General features: G+C 44.2%; 1 protein-coding gene across 3 annotated transcripts in view; it reads right to left on the reverse strand.

Annotated features, from left to right (window-relative positions):
• MINDY2 (MINDY lysine 48 deubiquitinase 2) overlaps positions 1 to 12,386 on the reverse strand; it is a 257,977-nt gene extending 245,591 nt beyond the window's left edge. Inside the window, exons 1-2 of one of the 3 annotated variants that reach the window (XM_033920684.1) lie at positions 11,432 to 12,386; positions 2,744 to 2,801 (exon numbers count right to left, since the gene is read on the reverse strand). In XM_033920684.1, coding sequence (XP_033776575.1) covers positions 2,744 to 2,801; positions 11,432 to 12,016 — 643 coding nt within the window. In that variant the 5' untranslated portion in view covers positions 12,017 to 12,386. The remainder of the gene's footprint in view (positions 1 to 2,743; positions 2,802 to 11,431) is intronic. The other 2 variants (XM_033920682.1, XM_033920683.1) reach the window with 2 other exon arrangements.
• Between the last annotated feature and the right edge of the window lie 6,125 nt (positions 12,387 to 18,511).

Below are 18,511 nucleotides of genomic sequence, written 5' to 3' on the forward strand. Positions count from 1 at the left end.
TGCAGAGACGCAAACAAGTCATCACGAAGATGTCTGACATGATCACAGCATTCCAGCGTAAACTTCAACTATGGAAGTCCCAACTGGAACAGGACAATCTTGCCCACTTTCCCGTTTGTTTGAGTATCTCAACCACTATTTCTGGTACTTTTCCTTGCAGTCGGCTGGCTACCAAAGTTAGCCGTTTACTAAGTGAATTTGAGCGGCGCTTCTCTGACTTTAGAACACAGAACTCAGGCTTTGACATCTTTGCCAATCCTTTTACAGTTGATGTCAACAATGTGCCCCATCACCTTCAGATGGAGATAATCGAGCTTCAGTCTGACAGTGGCCTGAAATCAAGGTTTCAGGATGTTGAAATTGAGGACTTCTACCCTCTACTGCCCCCTGACTCAATGCCAGAGCTCCGACTTCATGCTGCCCGTATTCTATCGGGAGCACCTATCTTTGTGAACAGATGTTTTCAATAATGAATCTGAACAAAAACAAGCACAGATCACGCATTACCGATGACAACCTCCATGCTGTTTTGCGGGTTGCTACAGCCCAAGAAATAAAACCGAACATTGACTCATTGATACGGGGAAAACGGTGTCAGACATCTAGCCAGAAAACAAAACAATGAGCATTTTAGGTACATTCCAATATTACTGTTTTGCTTGATAGCATGTGAGTTGGTTAACAGCACTGTTAAGGAAAAGATTGTTCCACTCATTTTAAATTCACATTTCTGGTTAACATTGTCAGTTTATGACTGTTCAGTAAACCATTCGGCCCGCGATTTAGGCTGGATTTTAGATTTTGGCCCCTTCTCTGATTGAGTTCGACACCCCTGATCTAAACAGACAAGACAAACAGGATGTCATGGATACAGGTAAGGGGAACAGTTAATCCCAAGATGCACCAGGAAGGAGAAGGCCTGCCATTTTGAAGAGAAGGGCCTGCCAACCACAGGGAGTAAGCATTTCTCCGTCCGGCCTTTCTTCAACAAAGGTATGAGAGGGTGGGGGTCATCCCTTCTGCTCATGGTGCTTCGGGGGGGGGGGGATCGGGAGATCACAGGCTGGTGACAGAAGGGAGTGGGCATCCCTGCTGCTGATTTGGGGGGAGAGTGCTGGGAGGTCCCCTGCTACAACTGGCTCAGCTGATCGTGGCAGGGGATATTTTCCCTCCTAACCAGCTGAGCCGGAAGGACTCTCTGAAGCCACAGTTTCAGGAAGGCCTGCCAGCTCAGCTGATTGGGGATTCCCTTGCCATGATCAGCTGATGGCAAGGGATTCCATGATCAAGCAGGTGTGATTCTGTAACCGGTGCTGGTGCCATGGGCACCAGTTAGAGAATCGGGGGGGGGGGGGGGGGGGGGGGGGGGGTGGGGTACGGCGTCTGTTTTGGGCTTTTTTTTTAAGATCAATTTGAATCTGTATAGGATGCCTATGTTCTCAGCCACTTCTTAGGTGGCCGCTGAGACCAGTGTCCCATACAGAATCAGCCCCTAAATGTCAATTTTAATGGGCCATTTACAAGAGTATGTGAAAGGAGTGGATGTCATAACCTGAGTTAACATGGCAAGCCCAACAAGCTTAGCTGCACCATGAAATTTCACACCTCTAGCTCATTTGCATATTTTACAATAAGATGCCAAAGATGCCATTTACCACTACATGTAGATAATGTATGCATTTGAGACCCAACTTCTGGTCAAAGAATAACTTTTGTAGCAAAAGAGATGCTCTTTCAAGTGATATTAAAAAAAAAAAAGGAAGATATACAGTTGAGATATTTGCACCCCAAAAACACAAAATTTGTATAAAACACTAATATCATTTCTTTGTGTAATTATATCTTTGCTTCCAATTGGCGGCAAAGCCTCTTAATGCAAATCCTATGTGCATGTCATGTGCCATGACTGCTGTTACAGTTATGACTTGAACTGAAATACAGGATAGGAGCAATGAGGAGTCAAAGTAAGCATTTCATTTATAAAATTTTTTGCCTACTTTGCTGGCTCATAAAAGGGGAGGTAAACTTTCCAACTTTGCACATGAAGATAGCTCCATGGATTGTATTAATCCGCAAAATTTCAATTCTCTTGGAGGCTTTGTTGGGCTATAGTGGCTGGACAAAGTTGCCATTTTGTGTGATGCCACAGTACTCTGAGAGTGACCTACATTCAACAGCCTCTAGGTTTCAAACCAACAGAGATCCAGCTAAAATTTTTTATATGGTTTAATTTGAGGCTATAGGGAATATCCAAACAAAATTTTATTGAATTTGGAGGAGGCTGAGTGGAGATGATTTTCAATATTTGACCATTTTGACATGGAATGACCCAATATACAAATTGACCCTATAGCACGGGTTTTAGCGCCAGCAGCAGTTAACTGTTCTGACACTCATAGAATTCCTGCCGTCACGTGCTACGTGTTAATAAAGGAGGGGTAATTTTGGTGGAATCCATGTCATAACTTGGTTTACATCAATCATGCTATTCTAGCAGTTTTCCCTACCCCCCTCCCAAACATACATCTTTCATCCAACTGGGTCATATACACATGAGGTCTTATTGTATAATTTCCATCAGACAAGTCTTCCTAATGGTAGTGAAATTTAAAAAAATTTCCCAACATGAAAAAAAAACCCAACATAAAATTAACCAGCTAGCAGGTAACAACAACTCATGTTATGCTCCTTTTATGCAAAGTATTATCTTCCTAATAAACTATACTGAAAAGCTTGTACTAACCTAGATATTCCATCAGCTGCTCAGCTGTTATGATTTCCATCATTGGGGGTAATTTTACCTGCAAAAAAAAAAAAAAAAAAAGTATTTTTCTGTGAAATGCACCCAAATACATTATGATTTGTACAAGCTGAGTATATTTTTGATAGTAATTAAAAGAAACAAAATATGCATACTATCAGTCTAATAATGGCATATTTTCAGTCCAGGACTGGCTTAATCTATAATAATAAAACGCTAAGCGCACATGCACAGTCTTAATGCCATGTTGCCTGATCTGTAGTTCCGTGGCCGGCAGAGTGCGCATGCGCGCTTACCAAACATCTATCTGTCTCGCAGCGGGCTTGCCGGCTCTGGCCACACAAAGTTCATTTTTTTGTTCAAAGCCCCCACCGCGGTTCCTCTATCGAACCTCACCAGAGTCGGAGAAGACTTCCGACGCAGCGTCAGCTTTGAACTAAAAAATGAACTTTGTCTGGCCGGAGACAGAGAGATGGCATCTGAATATTAACGGAGCATGGGCGTAGGGGGCCTGGCTCCCCGGCTACTGCGTCTGGAACACGACGTCGAAATTGGAAGATGACAATGGGTTGGCTCACCTCACGGCAGATGTGCAGGAACCAGCTCTAACAGGCTCATCACCCTCCCTCTTCCCCGCGCTCTGCTCCTCTTCCGCGGATGGCATGTGCTACGAGGATGTCGCCTACTTCGTGGCCCGGCACCGGACGGCGGACGTACTCGGTGAGTTTGTCTTCTATGGACAGGAGAAGCACAGAAAAGGTGCTGCTGGACTGTGGGAGCAAGGAAGAGGTGCAGGGGAGCACGGAAGAGGTGCTGCTGCACAGTGAAGTGGGGTGGGGGAGGGAAATGCTGCTGCACAGGGAAACGGAGGGTATGCTGCTACTGTACAGGGAAGTGGGGTGGGGAGGGAAATGCTGCTGGTGAGAAAAGGGGGCTGGGGCTGAAAGGGAAAAGATGGGAGAAGGGGGCTGGGGGGGAAATGGGTTTGGAGCTGGAGCTGGGGCTGAAAATAGGGGAGATGTGAGGGAAGGAGGCTTTACTAGCACCCGTTAATGTAACAGGCTTAAACACTAGTACCATAAGACTCACAGAGGTACTATAATAAGATTAAATGGATTATCTTCAATTATTTGAATGTCATGAAGTTGGTTCAGAACACAGCAGTTAGATTGATCTATGGCCTGAAGAAATATGATCATGTGACACCTTTTTATCATGCGTTGCATTGGCTTCCTGTGGAGGCTCGTGTCATTTTTAAGTTGGGCTGTCTTTGCTACAAAGTTGCCTTTTTTAAATCTTTATTAATTTTCAAATGTTAACAGTGCAAAACAATGAATTTAAACATAAACACTACACAGAACGCACTTTAAATACACAAATAATTAAAAAAACAATCATTTTCTCTCCCCACCCTCCTCCCTATAACTAATAAATGAACTAAAATAAAAGCTCCACTTTACTTAGTCAACAGATTTCTTGTAGCAGCTATTAAGAATAGTAGGAGATCACATGCCCTTTTCATTTTTACATCAGTGCAAGGTTGTATAAGTAAGAAATTTCTTGATCATATACTTTCATACCAAGCAGCCATTCATGACAAAGAATTTAGATTGTTATTGCTTACATCTTTCTCTTATGAACATTTTAGAAATCAGTTGAAAACCTTTCTCTTTTCAAAACACCTGACCAAATAGATATCATTGTGTCTTTTGTAACTTCTTCATTGGTAAACTGCATTGAACTTATGGTTATGCGGTCTAGAAATCTGGTGTTATTTTATTTTATGAACTTGATGCACTAAAACCTGAGTTTTTATTTGGGACCAACTAAAATAAAATCGATTGATGGCATTTTAATTCCTATAGAATAGGCAATACTATAGAATATAAATTCATAATATTAATGCTTACAATTCAAGCCACATTTCTAGGCAGGAGGGACTGAGCATCCCTACTGCCGGCCTTAACAAGTCATGGAGGTGGAGAGACGGTGTCAAGGGCTGCACTAGACTGCCAGGGTGGGAGACCCTTTTGGTCTTCGGTATGGGGGGGATAAGCATGGGGGTGGTAGGCTTGCCGGCAGGAGGAAGCGGGCATCCCTCCTACCAATTTAATGGTAGGGTTGAAGGAGGCTCGTCCCGGTGGGGGTGAAGGGGGGCTACGCTTGAGGGAGGAATCGGGGGCTCTCCATGCCAGCTGAGTCAATCTCAACAGGGGGAGCACCAGTCAGCTGAGCCAGCAGGAAGAGCAGCAGCCGTGGGCATGTTTTTTTTCCCCTTTTTTCGTTTTTTAACAGAAGGGAAGAGCTGTGCCTTGCAACTGCTCTTCTGAGCAAGTGCCAGGCACAGTATCTCCCCCTTTTACCGGTGATTCTCCACACAAATAGCATGCATATAATTTGCATGCTATAGTGTTGAGAATCGCCAGTAAAACAAAAATCGCTCCCACCATGGTATTTTTTACCGTGGTGTTGGAGCTTAGAGAACCTGGTCCTTAGTTAATATTGTATAACTGCAGCTTGAAACTGCTGGGGGATGTGGACAAGGCATGGACAGGTCAGGAGCACTTAAGATTATAGAATACTGTCGGTTACATGTGTAACTGAGAACAGTTAAGTGTAAGCTTTGAAGTAGCACTCTAGAGGGCGCTATGGAATGGATAATGAATACAATGTGTTTGTGCAGTATTTTGTGGAGTTTTTCTACAAAAATGCCTGCTTTTCGTATGGTTCTGGGTAACTCTATTTAGATACAAGCATATGTGTTAGTTAAGGCCACGCCCAATAGAAGCGTACGAAAAGTTGGTGAATAAAAATCTGAATATGGATGTAGCCAAGGCCAGAAAAACACACTACAGATTAATATTAAGGAAAAGCATAATAATATTCTTGTTATGTACTTTGCTATTAAGCCAGACCATAAGGGAAATCAGGACACATTTCTAGAGGTATGAAACTGCCTCCATGTTTCTTTCTCTCTCTGTCTTTGTTAGTTTCCCGCTTTGAGCCTCGTGGTTCCAATTGATAACAGATGTGCTTAGGCCGGTTAGGAAGAGCATATTAGACTCCATATTCCAAAATGGAGTATAACATGTATTAAGTATGAATGTAATATATCATGTTGGATGTGTGAATGGGGCCCCGAATGAATGATGGATGCTATGAATGAGATGCTTATATACTTAAATGTTATATATATATATATATATATATATATATATATATATATATATATATATATATAAAATGTAAGAAACTTTAAGAAGAAATCTGGAAATGGTTAGGTTAAAGCCAGGAACACTGTTACCATGGAAACCCTCTGACCTCTAGTACAGGAAGGGGTCTGGGTCTTCTGTGTGTGTCAGTGAAACTTGAAACTGTCAGTTTTTGAAAGCTCAGAGCAGGGGGGAATAATCCTCCTCCTTTCTATGGTGCTGATAGAGACATGAACTTTTCAGCAGGTTGACTTTCACACAGATGAACTGTCTGAAATAAGTTGCGAGAGCACCAAAAAAAGAGTTGGGTATGTTATAAAATGTTTATGCATATTCAGAAATTAATGTAAACAAAAATATGACTTTAAAAACTGTGTCTTTGAGTTTGAAAAATCTTGTAAAGGAATTTCCTTTATCCAAAGCTAAGGACAGCCTCTGTTAGTGGATTGGCTGATAAGTAATGATGTCATGCAGGACAAAAGGTACATATTGGGGAGCAACGAATTATCAGATTGAGATTCTTTGTCAGAATGCCAGCATTTGGCGTCTGTAAAGATCTCCCAGATGACGCAATAGCCATTACAGAGTTTGTGCTTAGTGCACACTTTAAGAACTTAACTTTAGGCAACCTTTTGAGAATTACCCCCACACTGTCTTCACAAACTATGACAGAATGATTTCATTCTTACATTACTTATGAATAACCTGAATCTAAACTCGTGCATCATCCTCAGGAGACCATATAACTAAATCTGGACTTCAGCATTATTCTATTCAATTGCATAGTTGTCAAGTGCTCCAGTGGATCTCTTGAACAGGTTCTTCTTAGGCTCTATCAGTCATGGGGGGAGAGAATTAGAACAGTTTAAACAAAGCTGCCGATGTAGATTGTTTCTGCTGATTGTTAGAAGGAGTCTCAAAAATTCCAGAGAACCACAAAACCAACCAGGGTATCAGATGTCCCTAATGAATACTGTATGTTGAAATAATTTGCCTGCCTATGCCTCCATTGTGTTCAAATCTCTCTTGTATATTCATTAGACATCTAAAGTTTGAGAACTCCTAATCTACTGCAACTTTATCAAATCTAGCAATGACATTTTAAAAAACAAAAACCTACATAGTCGTGAAAATTACACCCTCTCTACTAAAAGTAGTTCCATAAATTTAAAAGCAAATTAGGTCAAATTAATGTTGAAAACTTACAATGTTCTATTAATCCAAAGTAACAAATGACAGTTTATAGTATGTCAAAAAGACTCTAGCAGTCAATAAATTATTGTTTATAAATATGCAACAAAGTGTCACTTTTTATGTAGTGTTGACATTAAAAAAAATACACAGTATCCACTACTAGATATAATACAAATTACCCCTCCCTAAGCACAATGAAAAAGATTGCTCAGTACTTGGAATGCTCAGTACCTACTAAGCTGGCGGCTCCTGCAGTTACCAGATGATATTCTCAGAACAAATAACTCAGATAGAGTATAAAAGATGTTCAGATAAGTTATGTTGCTAGAGAAATCCATTAAGATATAGCCATAGAAATCACAGAATACTACCGCTCATCCCTAGGACAGAAAGCAAGATAAGAAACTATGGGGCTCATAATTAAAAAAAAAAAAAAAAGCGTCTAAAAGTGGCTTAAATGGGTACTTGGCCGATCAAAAAGCCTGATCGTCCAAGTACCCATAACCAAAGCTGGTTTTAGACGTATCTAAAACCAGCTTAGGCCTTTCCCCTGCCTCTAAACTCATAGAGCGAAAAGAGGCGTTTTTAGAGGAGGGGAAAGGGCAGGCGGTGGGCCAACTTACACCTAGGCGAACAATAGGTATAACCAAAACTTTTGACAGGTTGCCTAGTCGGCACTTATACGTTTTGACTTAGACCAAGTCAAAACAGGTATAAGTGCCGAAAAAGGGGCCGCTGAGCTGATGGCGGCTGGCGTGATCAGCTCAGTGGCCTGGCAACCTACCCATCCCCTCACCGCAACCATCGTGGCAGGAGAGATGGCTCATCTCCTCTGCCGCGATGCAATCACCCCTTTACCCGAACTGTCGTGACCTGCGGCAGGAGAGATGCCCAATCTCTTCTGCCGCGGATTGTGGCAGTTCAGGTAGAGGGGTGATCGCATCGAGGCAGGGGAGAAGGCCAATCTCTCCTGCCACGATGCAACACCCCCCCCCAACGATCCAGGCAGGAGGGAGCCCAAGACTTCCTGTCCTAGTGAGCCGCAACTCCCCCCCCCCCTCCGCTGGCATTGGGGCAAGAGGGAGCCCAAGCCCTCCTGCCCCGCGGCACCCCCGAACCCCCAACACGATCAGGGCAGGAGGGAGCCTAAGCCCTCCTGCCCTGCCGAAGCCCCCTACCCCCCACTAAAATATGGTCAGGAGGGATCCCAAGCCCTCCTGCCCTCAACGCAACCCCCCCACGACTGCCTCCCCCGAACCCGCGATCAGCCCCCCCCACCCCGTACCTGAAAATCATTGGTCGGATAGACGGGTGACAAGTCCGTCTGTCCGACAGGCCTGCCATCCCCGGAATGGCTGGCCTTAAGGCCTGATTGGCCCAGGTGGTTCAAACCCTGCCCACAGGAGGGGCCTAAGGCTACTGGGCCTATTCCTGGCCTGTCGGATGGACGGGCTTGGCACCCGTCTGTCCGACCAATGATTTTCAGGTACGGGGAGGGGGGTGCCAATCCGGGGTTCGGGGGGCAGTCGTGGGGGGTTGCGTCGAGGGGAGGGCCAGGGATCCCTCCTGTCTGTTTTTTTTTAGGGGGGGGTGGGGATAGGGGATTTCGGCAGGGCAGGAGGGCTTGGGATCCCTCCTGCCCGGATCGTTGTATGGGTGTGGGGGGGGGGAATTCTGTAACCAGTGTTGTTTTTGACAGACACAGGTTACAGAACCCAGCTTTTAGGCGAAGGACTAGCTCCTCCTTTGCTTAAAAGCTCTTCTTTTGGGCGTTTAGGAGTTAGGGTTTTTTTAGGTTGATTATATGGTGTTAGTGTAAACGTAGTGGTGGTCTGGGTGTTTAAACAACTGATCGTAGAGGCAGGCCATTATTTTTAAAAAACCTCCTTTTGGACATTTTCCCTGCTTCCTACTTTCAACGTTTAAGGCCGTAGGCCAAAAGGGGACTTAAACGGTTTTTTTAAAATTATGCCCCTCCACCTGTATGCTACTTTCTAATGATCTTGATTGGCCACTGTCACAGACAGCATCCCAAGCACAATGGACCTTTGGTCTATCCTACCATGGCAAACAAGACAAAGTAGGAAATATTTTGAGACAGATTTCAATCTAATATAATAAAATGGAAGGACGCGTATGCGCACTAAAAAATCATGTTCCCTGATCCCGTCGCGGAAACACGATTGCGCATGTGCGGGTTTTACGTCACCGAACTCTGTTCCTCCTCCACCATGCCACGCCAGCCATGTCTGCCGCCGGCCTCGAGCTCCTGGGGGCCGGCGGTGTCGGGATGTGGCCGCACGAGTGCGCATACGCGCTTACTATGTCACTGTCAGAAGACGAACCGCCACAGAGGGAGTGAACGCGGAGTCCTGCCGTCCCTCAAACGTAAGTCTCCTCCTTTGCCCGACTCCAGCCTCTGCTCCTCACCAGTCCTGCCTTCGGTCCTGTCCCTGTTAAACTGGCTGCCAATAACAAAGCCAGATGCCATGGGTTCTTCCCTTTTGCCAAATTGCTAAAGGCTCTGCCGGTCTCGATCCTGTCCATCTCTGAAGTTACTTCCTGATTTTGAGGGGCGGGATTGAGACTGGCAAAGCCTATAGCGATTTAGCAAGAGGGAAAGCCCCCGTGATGTCTGGCTTCGTTATTGCCAGCCGGTTTAGTGGGACCGAGACAGGACCGAAGGCAGGGCTGCTCACAAAGGCGCGCGCCAACTGAGCGCAAGACGGAGGCGTACGCCAAAGAAAATTACAGTTTTTAGGGGCTCTGACGGGGGGGTTTTGTTGGGGAACCCAGCGCGCGCCTCCGCGCTGCGCTTAATTGTCTGGCCGCGCCTTTGTCCCGGCGCGCTTTTGACCTGACACCCTCCCCCCTCCTTCCAGCGCCCGGCAAACAACATGGAGGACTGCTTCCGGGAGGAATCGGCTTCCAGCTTTATATGTCAGGCCTGACTCGCGACTCCATTGGAAGAAGCAAGGAGTAAAAGGTGATGGGCAGAGAGAGAGATGAGGTGTTGGAGGAAAGAGGGGAGAGAATATGCTGGATGGACAGGGGGAGCAGGAAGAGGTGCTGATGGACGAGGGAGCAGGAAGCGTGGGGAGGTAAAATAAAGGGAAAAGGGCTGCTGTTGGATAAGGTGAGCAGTGATGGGGTGGGGGAGGACACAGGGGAGGTAAAAGGAAGGGAGAATGAACAGGGGGAGCAGACAAGGGGTGGTGGTGGACAGCCAAGGAAAAAAAAGAAAGAAAGAAAGATAGAAATACAGAAAGCGGCTAAGGAGAGAGAAAAAGAAATAAAGAGACACACACATATTCTAGCACCCGTTAATTTAACGGGTTATAAGACTAGTTAACAAATAATTGCCAATTTATGTCTGTTACTGTAAAGACAACATAAATATCTATTGGCTTGAATAGAACAGGCACCCAGGCCTATTCCTGATAGGGTTTAAAATGGGGGAGGAGGGGCATAATGTTGACAATTGCATGTGATATAACGCTGTGATTTCCTTCTAGAATTAAGGGGATGGGGAAGCACAACTATGCTCTGCAACCACATTTTAACTGGATTTCAAGGCCCATGAAATGAGAATATCAAAAAATACAGTTACAGTCAAAAATATATACTGTATATATATATATATATATATATATATATATATATATATATATATATATATATATATATATATATATATATATATATATATATATATATATATATATATATATATATATATATAGGAAAAAGTACTAATCAATTTGGTGTTGAGAATGTGAAGAGAACAGAAGAAGGCTTTATCAAAACAAAATGATTTCTAAAAGTACAAATTCCAATATAATATTCAAAAACACAGGCTAACGAAACATGGTCCACATCGGGACCCTTGAACAACCTCAAGAGTTTTGCTTATTTGATTCAGTTTAACAAGTATAACATTGATATATAAGAACTCCACAACAATTTTGAGTACAGCACTAAACTTTATTTCATACACAATGACTGGATGGTGGGTCTGGCTATAGAGACTTCAGTCCCTGGCAAGATTACACATTTCTGAGTGTATGTGAAACATAGTTTATGGACACTTTATTTTGTTTTTGAATATTATATTGGAATTTGTTATTTTAGAGATCATTTTGTTTTGATAAAAAAAATACAGTTATGCGTATTCATATAAACATACCATCCGTTATCGCATCACAGAAATAAAAATATTTATTTTTATATATATATATATATATCACATCTGCTAACTCGATACCTTCCACGCCAACAACAGGACATTCATGATAGCCAGCAAGGGACATGGTCCGTTCTCATTCTGCGTAACAATCGGGGTGTTCTCCTCCTTCCACTGGATCCACTTGATGTGATAGACGGACTGACCGGGGAACCGCTCCTTGGATACCGAAAAGCTAGTGGCCGTCTCGTCCTCGTCACTGAGCAGGGCGCAGGCCGGGACCTTTTCGTCCGTGCCTTCGCTGTTAAACTCGGAGCTGGGGCAGGAATTGAGGTTGGAGAAGGACTCCAGCGAGTCCAGGCTCTGCGACTCTCCAGGAGTCTGCTCGCTACCGCTGGCTTCCTCCATCCCCTCATCCTGTCGCGTAGACACTTCGCGGGCAGCAGCATCCTGGCGGCTGCCGCTTGGCGACAGCGACAGCGTCTCCTGTGCCCTCGCGACACTCTCGCAACCCGAGTCCGGCGGCTCCTCCACGCCTGAGCGTTGCGCAACACCCACCGAATGCCCGCTCTCTAGGGCAGAAGCAAGAGAGTGAAGGGAGTCGCCGACTCCGGAGCACGGCTCAAGGCTGGTCCTAACGGGTTGGCAGCCGTCGCTGCTCTCCATTGCCAGGCCCCTGGCTTACGGGAAGCGCGCACGCGCGCACTCTCGTTCTTACTCTAGGTGTACCACAGTCGCAGCTCGGCCGGCGTGCGAATCGACGCCATGAAAGCCCGGCCCCGCTCTGACGTCAGGGGGCATGTGAGTTTAGATGAGGGGCCCCAGATGGTCTAATTAGTACTGTAATGGACAGCTCCAGACTGCAGTGTAAATCGAAGGAATCAAAGTCAATTCAGCTACTGTGAAGTTCTTGGTCCATACCGCTGGACTTTTAACAACATATGTGTTACACAGTTCTCTTCCATTAACCTTCCAACTTTAATGCACAGATATGAGCGCGCATGCCTAAAGCTTCCAGTATTACTAGGCGGCCGCTAATGACGTACCTAACAGAGGCGTTCCACTGAAAAATCAAAGGAACGTGAAATGCCATTAATATCGTATTGCAGGAAGTTGAACGAGGGGACATCGCGCTTGCGCCCTGGGCAATTATTACGAAGTCCTTAAAGATACAGTAAAGTGTGTTTCTTAGCAAGAAGTCTTATTAAAGAAATGACAATTTTGCATGAGGTAAAACTCTTTATAGCTTATAAATCTTTCTTCTAACTGTTAAATGAAAGATTTATGAAATTGTCATTTCTTTAATAACATAGAAATATGATGGCAGATAAAGGCCAAATGGCCCTTCTAGTCTGCCCATCCACAGTAACCATTATCTCTTTCTCTCTCTGAGAGATCCCACGTGCCTATCCTAGGCCCTCTTGAATTCAGACACAGTCTCTGTTTCCACCACCTCTTCTGGGAGACTATTCCATGCATCTACCACCCTTTCTGTAAAAAAGAGCCTATCACCTCTTAACTTCATCCTTTGCCCTCTCATTGCAGAGTTTCCTTTCAAATAAAAGAGACTCGACTCATGCACATTTATATTATGTAGGTATTTAAACGTCTCTATCATATCTCCCCTCTCCCGCCTTTCCTCCAAAGAATACAGAGTGAGATTTTTAAGTCTGTCCCCATACACCTTATCAGGAAGACCACACACCATTTTAGTAGCTTTCCTCTGGACTGATTCCATCCTTTTTATATCTTTTTGAAGGTGCAGCCTCCAGAATTGTACACATTCTAAATGTGGTCTCACCAGAGTCTTATAAAAAGGCATCAATACCTCCTTTTTCCTATTGGTCATACCTCTCCCTATGCAACCCTATGCCTTCTTTCTGACATCGTGACGTCAGAGAGGCTTCTGATGCAGGCATGAGGAGCTGCCACCCGCAGCTTTGAATGGCAAAAAGATTGCAGCAAGGGAGCCAACACTCGATCATCACATTCAGACCATGGGCTACAGAATAGTACCTGGAGGGCTGCATGCGGCCCACGAGTTTGAGACCACTGAGTTAATGGTTATACAGTATAGGATATGTATGTTTGTATTGCTTAACAAAAACACTTTAATAAAAAATACTACAGTAAAAAAAATCTACACATTAAGGGCTCCTTTTACAAAGCTGCACTAGGGCCTTAACGTATGGAATAGCACGCACTAGGGCCTTAACGCGCAGAATAGCGAGCACTAAATTGCCCCACGCGCTAGCCTCCTTTTGAGCAGGTGGTAGATTTTCAGCTAGCGCACACTAATCCGGTGTGTGCGTTAAAACCTCTAGCGTGGCTTTGTAAAAGGAGCCCTAAATGTTGGAAATATAAATGTGATCCCCCTGAAAAATGCCTCTGCTGTAAAAGCAGTGGTGGAGGATTTTTCAGGTGGTCACAGAATTCTGATTTTGGATAGATAAGACCTATGGGAGAAGTAGGAGGTCCTTTTTCCTAGTGGTTGTTCCTTTCTCCCACCAAAGCCCAAGACTGAGGGAAACTTCCAGAGAGGTTTGGGAGGGAATTCACAAAGACTGTGTACATAGTGCATAGTAGAAGAAAATTGGAAGCGACAGGGTGAAATCTGATGATGAAACCAAAGTGTCTGCCTCCCATATTGAGTAAGCTGTAAATACTGGACTCTAAAAGTGACCAGGGAAATGTTATTGATGGAACCAGAGGGTCTGCTTTCCACTGAGAGAGTGTAGGTAGTTTAAAGACTGTGCATGCATTAACTTCAAATAAAGTTCCAGTTTGGTTCATTCATACCTCAGACCAAGCTGTCTTTATCATCATCAGGAGAGTAAGGAATTCAAGTGGGTGAATGATATCCCGGAGTTGCCCATCCTCAGGCCTACCAGATCTGTCTGGCCCTGACCTACGTCCAAGCTCGAGTGTGATCTGCGAGTCTGTGAGTGATTGGAATCATCAATGCAAACACAAGTGCCATCTTCTTTTTGTGAGCTCTGGTGTCGGGTGGGTAACCCCCCCCCCCAACCCAATGAGCTGACCAGAGTCCTGAGTCACATAGTGTGGTTGCAGGCAGGGCAATACCAGGGCTACATATATATTTTCAATTTCATCAACTATTGGTGGAAAACGGTCTTTTTCTTCTGACAGTATGACCAAAATAAGACAGTCATAACTTAATCATTTGGGCTTCAAGTGACATAGTCAGTTTGATCTCTTCCAGAATTGATTCTTCTGGTGGTCCACGGCATGCATAAAATCCTTTTCCAACACCAAAGCTCAAATGAGTCAATCTTCTTTCTGTTTTGTTTCCGTGGAGGGGCATAATAAAAAAAAAAATGTCTAAGTCCCTTTTTGGCCTAAGTCAGAAGCAGGGAAAGTGTCCATAACCAAAACAAATGTCCTTGTTTTGATTATGGCCTGCCTCTACTAAACGCCCAAATCATCACTACGTCTAAAAGTACACCCCCACAATGTCTACACTTTTTGGGCATAATGAACCAAAAAAACGCCTAAACCCACAGGAGGGGCCTAAGGCTCCCGGGCCTATTCTGATTGGCCCAGGCACCTCAGGCCCCACCTGTGGGCGGGGTTTCTGCCGCCTGGGCCAATCCGGCCCCATTCTGGACCCGGCTGGCCTGCCGACGGGCGGGCTTGACACATGTCTGTCTGGCCAACATTAAAGGTACAGGGAAGGGGGTGGGGGTGGAGGGCTCATGGGGTCGGCCGGGAGAGGGGTTCACGGGTTGGCAGGGGGGGTGATCGGGGGTTCAGGGGGGGCGGTCATTGGGGGGAGGGGAGTTGTGTCGAGGGCAGGAGGGCCTGGGATCCCTCCTGCCTATATTGTAGTGGGTGCTGGGGGGTAGGGGATCACCGGGGCCAGGAGGGCTTGGGCTCCCACCTCCCACCCACCGTCGGCCCACCTCCCACCCACTGCCCGCCCTTTCCCCTCCTCTAAACACACCTCTTTTCTCTCTGTGCGTTTAGAGGCAGGGGAAAGGCCTAAGCTGTTTTTAGATACGTCTAAAAACCAGCTTTGGTTATGGGTACTTGGACGATCAGGGTTTTTGATCATCCAAGTAGCCATTTAGGACACTTTTTAGACGTTTGTTTGTTTTTTTTTTATTATGAACTCCATTGTGTCCAGCTTTCACATCCATTATTGACCACTGAGACAAGTCTGTTATCCATTTGTAGTGTTATTTCCTTGCTTTTGAAAAGGGAACGTTAAAATGAAAACAGCATGCTTCTCTCAAGGGCCATGATGAAATAGTCTCAAAATCAGCAAAGTATCTGCATAGTGGGCTGGTGTAAAAGATCTGTGAGATCCTCTGGAGCTTCTGGACTTTTGAAGTACTACCTGTTGGTTTCAGTATGTTGCGAGTCCCCACCGTATGATGTCTGTCTCTTTGATGGATCATGGCCTCCTGACATGTAGTGCTCCACCTGTGGAGGGCGGGACTAAGCAAAGGAGGATAGAACACATCAGACTGAGAGCAAGTGTAATAAAATGGAGCTGTGGGATCCGGCTGAATCCAGAGGATCCTACATATCTGCCCTTTACCTTTTGCTGCTGAATGGCTACAGTCTAGGTGGCACACTTGGAAAGGGGGTTAGAAGAGGGACATGAGTTAGAGATTCTTATGCCTAGAGGACAGTTGAGTTTGCATACTTTGGATCCTGCACTTAGTCTTTGTCCCTTTTTTACACTGGCTATGCTCAATTGCACAAATTTATGTATTGTGGTAAGGCCTATGTTCACGCCTCAAAAGGCAAGAAGATATCACCACAGAAGACAATCTCAAAGGGGTGAAGTATTTCAGAGCTTTCTCTGATCTTGGACTGGCTCACCCACTCCTGTTGGCTACCTACATCTGTATAGGATTACCATATGGCTCCCAAAAAAGGAGGACGGATTGAGATATCCAGGTTTTACGTACTGTCATTGCTTTCAATGGAAGTAAAACCTGGATATTTCAATCTGTCCTCTTTTTTCTGGAGCCATATGGTAATCCTATGTGTTATTAGCCAGCCAAGTAGTGTGAAAGTTCTTGCCTCTAGGAAAAAAACTGAGAGACAAGCTTTATTAGCATTAGTTTCTGGTACTAATACTTTCAGGTTGAGTACATTGCAATACACTATATACGGTTACAATTCCTTTTCTCTTGAAGGGAGGCTTCCTCCTGAGCTCCACTAGCTCAGTCAGTCACTTGTTCTCCCCTTCCACATGGAGAACAAGGCTTTGTAAAAATAGTCCACAGGCTGGGAAAAGCTACACAGTAGCCATGCATATCATGAGTGTGCTTTATTGGAGAAATGGGAGGTACAAGCATTGACTTTCAAAAAGTGCACATAAGACACACCTCTAATACATGTGCCCAAGATGCATGCTTATGAGATGTTTTTTCCCCAAAACTATTATACTACTATAAATTTATTTTAAATGGTGTATTTAAAAAAAATTTTTATCATGAGCCACAGCCAGAAATACACACCTGAGAAATGTTTTTTACAGTACTGGCACCCCTGAACCAATCTGTAATTTTTGGTCGTCAAAAGCTGGCACCACGCTTGGAGAATCATTCGGCAATGACAAGGAATCACCTGGACTGCTCATTTAAATATTAATGAGTTCATTTTATGACCTCGTAATATATTTTCATGGTAGAGTGGGAGACTGCTAGGAAGCTCGGAAAAGACCACGGTGAGCCGTTCTGATAATCAGTTGCTAAACTGGCTGGAACCGGTTTAACGACCATCGTTAAAGGTATGGTAATTTTTAAGAATCCAGGCCTAGATGCACTAAAGTCAGTGATTGTCTAATGATCATCGTTAAACCGGTTTTGACTGGTTTAGCAACAATCACATTTGCTGACACGATACAGAAAGTTTCAAGTTTATTAAAAAAAAATTTTAGACCGCTTATTCAGATTTCTAAGCAGTTTACAATATAAAATTACATAAAAGCACTTAAAAATAAGGGATACTAGATAACGTCCAAACATAACAGAAGGTTTTGATGTAACGTATGGAACAACTTCAAACATTAGGGTAGTGGGGAAGAACTACAAGTATTTATAGAAAAGGAGCAACATAAAAGGGAAAGACAATAGGTTAAGGTAAAAAAGCAGTTATTTTAAATTTGCTCATTCTCCTATTCGCCATGCAAATAAGGTCATTAATACTGAAATGCCATGTAAACTAGCCAAGTGATTGATGCTCTAACATTACTTTGTGATGCACAAAAAAAAGTGAATGCTTTTATCGATCTGAAAAAAGCAATTGGTCAAGACCAGTCACATACGTGTCTTACTGATAGGTTCAGTCCTGAAATTAATATTTATATCATTTATATCATAAATACAGTTTTTAAATAGTAGAGATGTATATGTGTGTTATATGCACGTTGTGAGGACATGTGTTGAAGGTGCATCTTATGTATACCCATTAACAGCGTAAAATGTACAAGGGCAGCAAAAAGATGGGGCTAATGAGAGAAAGCTAAAATTTTTGTTTCTCATGATTAAAATATTTACAAGCTGGGCTAGATCCTTATACAGCACTACTCTCATTTATGCCCCACATTTGCATAGTCTGCTGCTACCTCTCCGCCCCCTCCATATGGCTGACGCCTTCGACACGCACCAATGATGTATGTATATGACATGCTACAATAATCCACGCCTATGACTCATGTAGCAAATCTAGCGCATGCATACATTGTCACTGTATCAACTGGACTATTCTGCACATGTGCGAGAGTCACTCTAACAGGATCAGGCGGGATCAAATAGAGATTAGAGTGAACCTCTGTGCAAATCATTTACATGCAAACTTATTTGAGCATCGATTGCTGTTTCAGAATTGGCCTTAAAAAAATCGGCCCACAGCTATCCACAGGCTCTGCCCGACTGTGTTTAATGCATCTAGCTCCCAGTTCTTAGTGTCATTCCATATGCAAATTAACCCTCTTAACTTTCCTTTCATGTTCAAGGCTTATATTCACTAAGCAGACAGGGGTTTCTATTTGATTATCTGCCTCCATACCCTGGATGACATTAAGGCCTAGATTCACTAAACCTTCCAAACCTGTACCGACGATCGCAAAACCAGTTATACTTGTTTTGTGATCATTCCCCAACCCCAACCCGATTCACTAAA

The sequence above is a fragment of the Geotrypetes seraphini genome, chromosome 14 (assembly GCF_902459505.1).
Source record: "Geotrypetes seraphini chromosome 14, aGeoSer1.1, whole genome shotgun sequence".
NCBI classification, from domain to species: Eukaryota; Metazoa; Chordata; class Amphibia; order Gymnophiona; family Dermophiidae; genus Geotrypetes; species Geotrypetes seraphini.